General features: G+C 38.5%; 1 protein-coding gene across 1 annotated transcript; it reads left to right on the forward strand.

The window, feature by feature from the left end:
• The first annotated feature begins 5750 nt into the window (after positions 1-5750).
• LOC134316752 (sterile alpha motif domain-containing protein 3-like) lies at positions 5751-7985 on the forward strand. The gene is made up of 4 exons (XM_062997182.1): positions 5751-6466; positions 6628-6946; positions 7038-7193; positions 7488-7985. The coding sequence occupies exons 1-4, from the start codon at positions 5751-5753 to the stop codon at positions 7491-7493; spliced, it is 1197 nt and encodes a 398-aa protein (XP_062853252.1). The 3' UTR covers positions 7494-7985.
• The last annotated feature ends 4006 nt before the right edge of the window (positions 7986-11991 follow it).

Consider the following 11991-nt stretch of genomic DNA (forward strand, 5'->3'; position numbering starts at 1 on the left):
AATAATTGATGTGTCACATGACCCTCTTCCCATTGAAAAAACTAAAGTTGGATCCAAAATGGCCGACTTCAAAATGGCCGCCATGATCACCGCCCATCTTGAAAAGTTTTCCTTCTCCCATATACTAATGTGCCACAAACAGGAAGTTAATATCACCAACCATTCCCATTTTATTTAGGTGTATCCATATAAATGGCCCACCCTGTATATTCATTACACGTGTTTCAAGCTTTTTTTTTAAATTTCATATAATAATGTGAGATGATTCTGGATTTTTACTATATAAGCTATAAGCTATACTGATTAAAAGTAAAACCAAAGAGTTAGAAATGCCAGTTTTCATGTAATGAATTAAAAATATGACCGCTTACCTCTTGATGAGGTGACATGAAATGAAATAATGACATGAACTTTTCATGATATTCTGATTACCTGAAGTGCACTAGTGTTCTGCACATCTTGTCTTATTTGTATCTTAATGTATGTTTCTAATATATATATATAATATATGTATATAATAAGACCTTTTCTCATCCAGACCGCTATTGAGAAGGACTAGACATTTATGACTCGGGTAATGTTTGTAAATCCAATTTCCAACGACAGCAACACGAGTTCCTTAAGTTTTCCACTAACAAAATTTATTTTAACTTTCTTCTTACATTGACTTATCCGTTAATCCACACTCACAGAAATGATTCATGGCAGAGTTAGTTTTTATGCATTTACATCTATTTGATTTTATTTAAAAACTCATATTTTTTATATGTATGCATTAAAATTAATTATTATCTACATAATTTAATCAATGCTAAAATATATTGAATGTAATTAGTTAATACATACTAACATGGTTTAAATAAAGCTGTAAAACAAAAATCAAAGCTGTAAAACAAACAAGATTCTGTTATTTAAAATGTATGTGTTTGGTTTTCATAAAATTTATGGGAAGTGAACGGAACGATGTTTTGCGCCAGTAGGTGGCGGTAATGCCCCTTTAAGTTGGTCGCCAACTGCCGTAAAACTCGAAGAAGAAAAATATTATGGGATGCACTTTCACTGTCCTGTTTTCTCACATACATGTGGCAACATAGATTTAGTAAGTATAAATTAAAAGATATACACATCAAAATGTAGTTCATATTAATTTACAGTCCATGTGATATTAAAAATGTTTACAATATCTAGCTGAAATGTTTAGAGTAAGCATGTTAAAAGTATAAATGATTTGATTTTGCAATACAACAAAACTAATTAGGCTTGCAGTCTGATCTCAGACAAGGTTGAATGTATTTTCAGCTCATTTTACAGATAACCTAACTGATTTGTTGTTCTTTGTCTTCATTCACAGATGCTGTGTAAATGTGGCCTTGCAAATTGTGTGACAGTTCGTTATCTACTAGGTATGAGTTATTAAAACATTTTAGGCTAAGACATTTCCACCATAGCCGGACAGGCCAATATCCATGTGTATATCTAGACTGTCCTTGCAAATTCACAAGCTGGAAGAGACTTCTGAGTCACATATATAGAACACACATCAAGTTAGAAACAGCTGGTGCTCAGTCCATTACATTTTCATGTCAGACATGTAGGTGTGAAGAACTTTCAACAGAGAAGAAATACTTTAGTCATATTAATCAACACCTTAGGCAGTATGAAAATGTAACTTGTATGTTTGAGGGATGTACATATCAGTCAAACATATATGGCACTTTTAACTCGCATAAAAATCGTAAACATAATCCACACAGTCTAAAGGATTTTAAAGCAGGTGTAGTTAAAGTCAGTGTTCAGTCTTGTCCAGCAGATGAAGAGCCCACGTTTACTGCGGACATAGATGATAGATTGTCAGATGCAGATGCATATAGTGATCTTGATGATTCAGAGGACCTTCCTCAAGTTGTAGAAAAAAAACTTGGCTCTGTTTTATTGAAGTTGGAAAACATTTTTCATGTTCCATCTACAGCTATAGATGAATTGGTTGATGAGCTACACTTAGGGCTGTCGCGCTAACCGCAATTTTGAAATATCGCGGTATAGACCAGCCAACCGCAGGGCATGCCAAGCAACCGCAACACCGCGGTGTTCACGTTTTTTCTTTCTTTCTTCTATTTTTTTTTTTTTATATTGTTGCAGGGTCCATCTTGTTTTACGCTTACATTCGGGCGTAATAAATGTTAAATTAATTCATAATGAAAATGAGCTAGGAGCGTCATTTTCCCGCAACCTGTTCTCATGCGTTGCTGCTGAGTGTCAGGCTTTGTGTTTTAAAATGTAAACAATCGCAACAGGAATTATAGGCAAGTTTATTAATGATCAAATTGAGTTCACACTCAATAAATACTTGTAATTTAGACTATATTTAAACAGCCTTGGTGAACTAAAACACTTAATGACGGTTAATATGGCATTGCAGCCTGCAAATATTCTCTTTCTGGTCTTGCTGGAATGATTTAAATGTATTTTTTCGTTGAATAAAAATGTATTGAAACGAATAATAACTTGAAATGTAGTACATATTGTTATGTTAATTATACCTACTAAATAGATAGTTTGTCGCATTGTAAAGTCGCATGCAGGTACAGTACACGTGTATTAGTGTAACGAGCCCCATCAGAGAGAGTTTTAGTACCGAGGGGAACATCGCTACCCCACTCAGATTCTCTCTAAACCACATCAGATGAACGTGTTGGTTCTTCTAGCGCGCTTAATAACGCAGGTTTAAACTCTTACAGACTTTATTATATTTCTTTTTTACCATATTTTGATTAGATGTGTATTTACAATATTTAGCCTAAACACTTTTTTTTTTTCGTTTCACACTGTATATCTAGCCTAGGAGCTAAATTTAAACCTTTTTTTAATAGAGAAAAGACGCGCATCCCTGCTCTGTTCTGTATTTAACATTAAACACGCATTTCATTGGTCTTAAAGCTGTCTCATCTTTGTCATTATAAAGCAATAATATACCGAATCATAGCCTAACAATAAAGCTTGTTTATATAGCTCTAAAATGCAGATTAATTAAGTAATTTTCAAAAACAAAAAAAAATGGCGATATTACCGCATACCGCGATATTGAGACAGGTTGAATATCGCAAGGGGAAATTCTTTCACCGCGACAGCCCTAGCTACACTACTTGCTGAGTACTGTGTCTGTGCCAATAACTTGTAGCAGTATATCAGATTTTTTCAAAAACAAAAACCTTGAGGTTGCTAGCTTGGTTATTAAGGATTTAGCTGATTCACTGTGTAAATCTAATCCTTTGTCAAATGCACTGGGAAAAGATGGCCCCCTTGCAACAGCTTATAAGAGAAAAGAGTACTATAAAAAAGTGTTTAAGGTTGTCGAGCCAGTAGAGTTTGTTCTTGATAAAAAAAAGAGCAGGTCCTTTCAATATATCCCATTACTGCGATCTTTGCAGCAGATACTTGATTCTCCTGAAGTGTTGAATAGAGTTATTGATAGCCACAGAACACAGGACAGTAGCACAGACCAGCTTAAAAACCAGCAGTATTGCTCCATAAGAGATGGTGTATACTTCAGAGAAAACCCTTTTCTGTCAGGTGATGAGTTAAAAATTTGTTTAACCCTATACATTGATGACTTTGAATTGTGCAATCCTTTGGGCACATCACGGAAGAAGCACAAGTTGTGCAGCATATACTGGATTCTCAATAATTTGGGACCAGGCTCTCACTCAGCACTCACTTCTATTTATTTAGCGGTTTTATGCAAGAGTAATGATGTAAACACATATGGATATAGAAAAATTTTAGAGCCACTATTACATGATCTTGTTACATTAGAAGAGCACGGTGTCTATGTTTCAAAGCTTGGGACTTTTGTCAAAGGTACAGTGCACAGTCTTATTGCTGACAATTTGGGTGCTCATGCTTTGGCTGGTTTTACAGAGAGCTTTTCTGGGCATTATATTTGTCGATTTTGTACTGCTCAGAAAGAAGAGATCCAGTCAACTGATGTTTATTCAGGTGCTTTTTCTCTTAGAACCAAAGAAATACATGAAGCACATCTAAAGACTGCACAGGAGACTGAAACAAGTTGCTTTGGAGTGAAGCGAGCTTGCCCTTTAACTGAGCATCTTAGCCATTTTCACGTCAGCACAGGCTATCCCCCAGATATAGTGCATGATTTGTTTGAAGGGGTTGTCCCATTTGAACTAGCACTGTGTTTGAGCATTCTGATTTCCAAAAAGTATTTTAGTCTTGAGTCTCTTAACACATGTATCCTCAAGTTTCCTTTCAATTGTAGTGACAAAAAGAATCGTCCTCACCTTATACCACACAACTATTCCAGTAGAAAGACAGTAGGTGGCAACGCCCATGAGAATTGGTGCCTTATACGTTTCCTCCCATTTCTGATAGGAGACCTTGTGCCAGAAGGTGAGCTTGCTTGGCAAGTAATACTAGACCTGAAGGAAATCGTAGAGTTAGTTGTGGCACCTGTTCATACCCAAGAGACAATTGCCTACCTTGATGTCAAAGTGTCTGAGCACAGACAGAGACTACGTGAGCTTATCCCAGGTGAGACACTGAAACCTAAACACCACTATCTTGAGCACTATCCACACTTGATCATGTGCTTTGGGCCACTTGTGGGTGTATGGACGATAAGATTTGAGGCAAAGCATAGTTTTTTTAAACAAGTTGCCAGACACACAAATAATTTAAGGAACATTGCACTCACTCTGGCAACCAAACACCAGCAATTAATCAGTTATCACTTACACTCATCTAGTCTCAGTGCTTCAAATCTGGAAGTGACAAATGTCTCCACAGTCCCAATTGAAGTACTGAATAAGGAGGTTGTAGTGGCTCTGACAGAAATATCCAGACATTAGTGAAGTTAATCTCACAAAGAATGTCACGACTAAGGGGATCAACTACAGACATGGAATGATGGTTGTATGTGATTCAACTGCTGGAATGCCTAAATTCGCAGAGATTCTACAAATGTGTATAGTGGGAGATGAGTTGAGCTTCATAGTTCGTTTATATTTTGCTTGGTATCAGGATCATTTCAGGGCCTTTCAGTTGACTTTGTCACCAGCTAGAAAGGTTGCCCTTGTTCAGTTCGGGGAGCTAAAAGATTGCTACCCACTTGTGGCCTACACAGTCGGATCCAGACTTATGGTGACCCTGAAGAGACACATCGTCATCAAAGGTATGATTTTCATATGCTCCAATGCTGTGAAAATTCTTCTGTAACAGTTTGTGGGAAGGATAGAAGAAAGTGGAGGGTTGACTCTTCACTTGTCACCTTTCCTGGCTTCCTCTCTATGCTTAACTCCTCATCCATCCTCCTCACTATCCAATTCTCTTCTAGCATTCTTACTACTAACCTTCTCTCTCACCCTCCTCCTTGCTCTGGGAGCCTCTGTTTTGCTAATCTCTTACCCTTCTCCTAGCTGTCCTAGTCTCCTGTACTGACCACCTATTTTGCCATTACCCACCTCACTCTAGTATTCTTCTCCCTACAAGCCACCTTTCTCATAATTTCTTCTCTTAACCTTGTCTTCTCTCTCCTACTCCATCCTCTCTCCTACTTCATCCACTCTCTACCAGCTGTTCTCCCTTTATTAACATTGTGTCTTCATTAACTCATCATTTATAGGCTAATACTGTCTCCTGTTTGTGCATTCTGCTTGGGTGGTTTGGTATTTAAATAAACAAGACTAATACCTGTCCACTTTGTTTGTGTCTCCATGTTAGATTAGCAAAGCAGGATGGCAGGACGAGTAACTTTTAGAGTCCTCTTTGGAGGTGAAGGTGATGCAAGAAAACTAACCATTGAATCTGGAATACCAAACACTGTGGAGGATTTCACTCTTCAAATCAAGACTTTCTTCCAAGTGACTGAGCCATTCAGACTTCAGTACAGAGACAAAGAAATGGATGATCAGTTCATGAACCTCTCATCAACTTCAGAACTTGAAGATAAAGCTACTGTGAAAGTTGTGTACATTCCTTCTGAGACAACCAGCTCTAATCCACTCAGAAGAGATGCCAGCCCCACAATCCCAGGTACTCCTTCCAGTGTCAGCTCCTCATCATATCAAGCAAATGATTCAGACTCCTACACCAGCGGTGATACCATCATCTTGTCATCGCCCGAGACCCGGTCCTGTTCTTGGCCCAAAGTCTTTGTTGTTCCTCGCTTCTCATACTGTGCTGAGATGATACTTCACTCCGGAAATAATGAGTTCAATGCCCATGGAACCTTGTTGTCTCCTACCCCAAAAACACGTTCTGATATTCTTGAGGGCCTAGCTGAAGAAATCATGAAGTATACAGCATATCCAAAGGATGAGCAGTTAGAAGAAGTGGCCAAGGCTCTGATACAGTCCCACCCATGTCTGTTGGAGAAAGGCACTCGCGGTGGCTACTGTGGTTGGAAGCACTACTTGAAAATAAAGATGATGAACTTCAGATCAAAGCTCAGGTATGTGTTTTATTTAATTGGCTCTATTTTGTTTATCCGAAGCACCAAGTCTTTTGCTAAAACACATTTGTGCCAGCACAATATGGTGCAAGATATTAAATGTCAGCCCAACAGATTTATAGACTTGCATTTAATTTAAAAATAAAACTCTTTCTTCTCAGCCGAGCTGGACATCCTGAGGTTGCAGTCAACTCTCTGAAGAATAAACGGAAAGGCCAGGAGAAGCCAGCGGCCAACATCAAGAAGCCCAGGAAGGCAGAAGTTAATTTCTGTCCAAACATACCCAGAGGTGAAACAAGAGAGAGTATGGAGGTGGAAAGGGTGGCTCTACTGACAGAGTTAAAAAAGAAGAAACAGAATGAGGCTGAGATCAAGAAGATGATGCAGCATACCTTCTCGATCAGAAGGCAGGAGGTTCTCCAGGAGCCAGCGATTCCAGAGTTCCGAGACAGATGGCCAGCACTCTTTGATGTCAGTGAGGTAAGTGTGAATCTGAAGTGTAGTAACTTGGTCTATTAATGATCGTCTTTAACTGTGAATATCTGTATCCTGTCTGTGTTGCCTTTTACAGATTAACTTGGAGTTCATGCGACTGACAACTGTACCTCTGACCTCCAAATTCCTCGGAGAACTGGACCGTCAGACAGACAACCTGATCAAGGTTTTTAATGCCAAAGGCGGAGTTGCAGGAAGAAAGATCACCGCCATAATGGCCCAGATGGATAATGTAAGTTTTTTTCCCTAATCTGAAAAGCATATGGTTTGTGTGACTCAGCTATATGGAAAAGCTCTTATGTTAAATGTTTCAAAAGTTTTTCTGGCCCTTTCAAAATGACTGTTTACTAAATGGACTTAGACATGTGTGAGTCTTACCTGAGTGGGGTAAAGCAAGGTGATGAGGTGGTCAAGTAGGGAAATGTCAGTGACTTTGTTAGCCTCAGCACCTGTTGTAGTGTGGCTGATACTGACGAGCATAAATATTTTTTTTTTTTTTTTTTTTTTTTTTTTTTTTTTTCGTCAGGCGTGATTGTGTGCTGAGCTGTCTGAGCATCTACCTCAATGAAGACCTGGACACACTGGTTAAAGAATATGTGGTATGTCAGCCTACTGTCCTTTGTGCCAGATGTAATTCCCATCCAGATGTGCCTGATATGTTGCGTTCATAAGAATGAGATGAGGACACATTGACCTTGACCACCAATAGTTCATCATTGAGTCCAATGGGTTGTTTATTTAGAATGAGAAATTCCCACAAGGCAAATGTTGGTAGTGCTGTCACTTTGTAGGAAGTAAATCCACTTGGTCCAGAGGAGCCTGAGGATAAAGTGGACCAGATCCTGGCACCTAAATGCCCTCGCTATAACGGGGAACGACAATTCTCGCCAAAATAACAAGGTAAGGACCAAGGCACTTCATAGTTCTTATGACCCAGCAGCATGTTTTGTAAGTGTGTATTAAGAAATGCCTTTCAAAGGTCAAGTCATTTTGATTCCTTGTTCTGATCAGTTGGATTCTACTGTTTGTTTGTGGGGGGTAGGATGCTTCTGGACTGTCTGCTTACGAACTTCAGCGCCTTGAGAACATCATAGAGAAGGAAGCCTTTTTGTCTTCTTTGAATATATGGCAAGTATGTGGACATGTTAATTGAAACTATAACCGACACAAGACTGATTAGCTGTTGTCCATTTCACTTTCTCTACCTCTCACACTCTGTGTCTTCACCTACTCTCCTCTTGGTCTCTCTTTGTCTCTCCCTCCTGCTCTTTTTACTGTTGTGGGATAATTGTTTTTTTTCTGTCAAAAGGCAGCTGAGGATCTGAGGCAGTCAGTAAAACCAAAGCCGGATGTCAAGAGGTAAGTCATAATGCAGTGCAGTTGGAAGCATGAATTGTTTTTGCTGTTGGGGCTGAATATTGACTTGCAGAGGGCCGTTTCCAACAGGAGAGGGGTAAAGGGAGAGAGAGAAGGTTCCCTCCAGCCCTTCTCTTACTCCTACTGTCCTCTCTTAGGCCAATGAAAGACAGCTCACTTTTTTATGCTGCCCAGCACCTCCCCTGTCGATTACTTCACAAGGTCAAGTTTTGTCACTAGGTAGCCAAAACTGGGCAAAACACAATGTGAGTCAGCTTTAGACTTAACAGGCTTGATATACACACTCCACCACTTCCTGACTGGAAGACTGCCTCTTTATTTTCTGTACTATCTTATTGTTTAAAGTGATTCATCAGGTGCCCAAGCTCAGCTCAAACATGTGAGAACAAGACTACTTCTTTAAAGGATGTCAGATTTTTAATTGTCACCTTGGCAGAAAAGTGCACAATATTCAAGAGTAGTACTGCACACCTGATTAATTAATTAAAGTTATAGTATATGCAGGAAATAAAGATCTTCCTGTCAAAGTAGTGGAGCTTGTGCATCAAGTCTATTATGCCAGTAAGGAGGGTAAGATGAGAGAGAGTGAGAAGGTTTGGAGAGGGTTGGATAGGAGAGGAGTAAACCTTACCTCTACAAGAGCTTAGGTGGTTGGAGAGGTTTGCCTCCTTTCCTTAAATTCATTTTCCCTGCATCAATGAACAGTTTCTCATTTAGCTCTTACAGTTACTGACTAAGTATTTACATCACTGAACGCTGAACAACATCGGGGGGGGGGGGGGGGGGGTTCCTGGTTCTGTATTTTTATATATATATATATATATATATATATATATATATATATATATGTATTTTTAGTTGGTGTTTTGTTAATTGTATTTTTTTTTTCTGGCAGGTCAAAGGCTTCATTGGGAGAAGAGCAGTCTCTGCAGTCTCCCCAGAAATCCCTTCGTATTAAAGAGGCACAAAAACTTACCCTCAATGGTGGATCAACCCATAAACTTGTGAGAACAAGACTATTGTGAAAGATAATTGTCAGAGTTTGAATTGTTGTTGTCACCTTGATAGAGAAAAGTGCACATTTTGAGAGTAGGCTGTGTATAATCTCATGTTAACAAAAACACAAAATGCATCCTCAAGACTTACTTTCGTTCCAGACATTTAGGAGGTGATCAGAGGTCTTAAGGTCATTGTTACCTTGAACTTAAATCCATCTCATTCTCATGAACGCATATATGCAGTGCTTTAAAGAAATATCTTTAAATGAACACTCATTTGGCCTAAGGATGAGCTGCTTAGATTTTGGTGGTCAAGGTTAGGGTCACACAGCCCATTCTGTTCTTTATATTCCAGGACATTGAATCCAGAGAGGCTGAGGCAGACATTGCAGAGAAGACCATGGGCATCTACACTGTCCGAGCAGAAGGTCATGGTCCTGATGGTCCAGGTGATGGACGCTTTGCTGATGTTGTTGTTGTGCTGGAAGGCGTGGAAGTTCTCCATAACCTGCAGTGTCAGCCATGCATGCGTGATGCTTTATGGGCTGATTTATGCACTTAACTTAAGCTATCCAAAAAGCCGTACATTCGAGGTGTACCAGAAAATCCTAATGGATCTGGACTCAACCAAGCTTTCACCAAAGGTACAGGCACTAAAACTCAAATTGCTCCATTGATTTGGTTGTCAATAATGCACTTACACAGCCCCTGCTTTATTTTTCTTCAACCCCGACAGGATTTTGTGTTTAAATTATTCCTTAGTTCTTGAAGTTTACCTGTTTTATAAATTTGTATCTGTAAAGGATATTTTTGTTTCTCTGGTGTTGAATCATTTAACAGGGGTGTGAGTGTGGCTGTGTTGGTGGGTTCAGATGGGTAGTTTCTAAAGTGTTAGCTGGCAGTGTTGTAGTGGCTCAGCTCAAGCCAGATTTTTATTGAATTGTTTCCAGGTTCAATGGGAGCTAGTTAAGTGTTTTAAAAGGTACTAAAAAAGTTCTTCATTTCCTACCAAAGCCTTTGGTCACTCAAGTAGTCCTTTTTTTTTCTCTAAAACTGAAGGAAAATTTTGCCAAACTGGAACTCATGTTATGAATGTACACAAGTCTTTAATTTAAATACATTATTATGACTGAAATTAAATTTTAATTTCATGCTTTCAATATTTTTATTGTGAGGCTTTAATGTTAATAAAGCTGTTGAATCAACAAGGTGGTCTGATTGTTTTGCATCATTAAGATTGTACTAAATGGAAAGGAATTGCATAAATGTAATGCATTTGTATTAATTTGGTTTATTACATAAGCATAAATGACATGTAATTCAAATAAATATATGGTATTTATTTTGTAGAGGGAACCTGATTATTATGCAATTTAAACAATATTCTTTATGTATTTTAAATAAATACACTCGTTATTATTAATTTAGAGTAATTATACTTTATTAATACTGAATACATAAACCTGGGGATTATGCATTAAAAATAAATAGGCTTTATTACACAAATGAATATGCATCATGTAAGGTTTATTTGATAGGTTTGTGTTAAAATTATCTAAAAAAAGTAAATGGGAATTTGTCATGTAATAAAATTACATAAATCTTAAAAGTTGGGGTTAAATATTTCTGTGAGTGCAAGTTTCTTATAAAAACTCATTATGTTCGCAATTGGCGAATAACGAACAAAACTACGATCATAAATCTGTTGCTCCACGTCCTCTTTCTTTCCGTATATTTGATCAATATTGTCGATATATAGTCAGTACAATTCTGCCCCCCGCAGGCTCCACCGAAGAGGACTAATGAATAACAGCATACACTGATTACCAGGAAAAATCATCAATAGCTGAAATACCAAGTCTCCACCTCAAATAAGTATTCTTTAACCAAACAGAAAATATTTATGACAATAAACATAGATCATTACAATTAGTGCAATATGGATCTTACAATATATATATAAAAAGGTTCACAGGTTTAGCCATAGTTGTTTGCGTTTGCGATTAGGTTCGTTTGGCCCCGGAAATGATGCGTGACGTCACACTTAACAAGCGAATACTTGGTTTTTCAGCCCGAACCGTGACGTCCGTCAGTGAGCGTGTCATGTTGTACAGCATAGCGCGTTAGCAACCATGCCGTCTGCTGGTGTCTCGTATGGAGCTTATCGCTGCATTTTTATCTTTGAAACTTCACCTGATTAAATGTTTAGCCAGTTTGCAGCTGACATTTTCAAAGTGCATTTAAAAAGGTGAATTGTGTGATATAACGTGATAAAAGTGACCCAGACTGTGTACGGTTCCTAAGGTGCTGGTAGGTGGTTGCCAAGATAAGCCAAGGGGTTTGCTGAGGTGTTGCTAAGTGGTTTCTGAGGTTTTGCCAAGTAATGGTAATGGATTGATTGCTAAGGTGTAGTTACACGATTTCTAAGGCTTAGTTGCTAGGCAGTTGCTAAGATATTTTAGGTAGTTGCTAGGGTGCTGGTGATTTATTTTGCAGGGGATGTAAATCTTTTTGCCCAGGCAGGTGTGTGTGTGAGTGCAAGCATGTACCAACGCGCGTTTCCACCAGTTTTTGAGAACCAAGCCTCCGTCATCATCGGTGGGCGTTACTTACTAAGAGTTTAGAGAAGTAATAACATGGCGGAGTGTGTGGATT

This window comes from Trichomycterus rosablanca, chromosome 6 (genome assembly GCF_030014385.1).
Source record: "Trichomycterus rosablanca isolate fTriRos1 chromosome 6, fTriRos1.hap1, whole genome shotgun sequence".
Taxonomy (NCBI): Eukaryota; Metazoa; Chordata; class Actinopteri; order Siluriformes; family Trichomycteridae; genus Trichomycterus; species Trichomycterus rosablanca.

Coding starts and splice junctions, on each gene's coding strand:
- LOC134316752 (XM_062997182.1), top strand. CDS start 5,751: ATGGCAGGACGAGTAACTTTTAGAGTCCTCTTTGGAGGTGAAGGTGAT. Junction 6,467..6,627: donor AACTTCAGATCAAAGCTCAG/GTATGTGTTTTA, acceptor CTTTCTTCTCAG/CCGAGCTGGACATCCTGAGG. Junction 6,947..7,037: donor CACTCTTTGATGTCAGTGAG/GTAAGTGTGAAT, acceptor TGCCTTTTACAG/ATTAACTTGGAGTTCATGCG.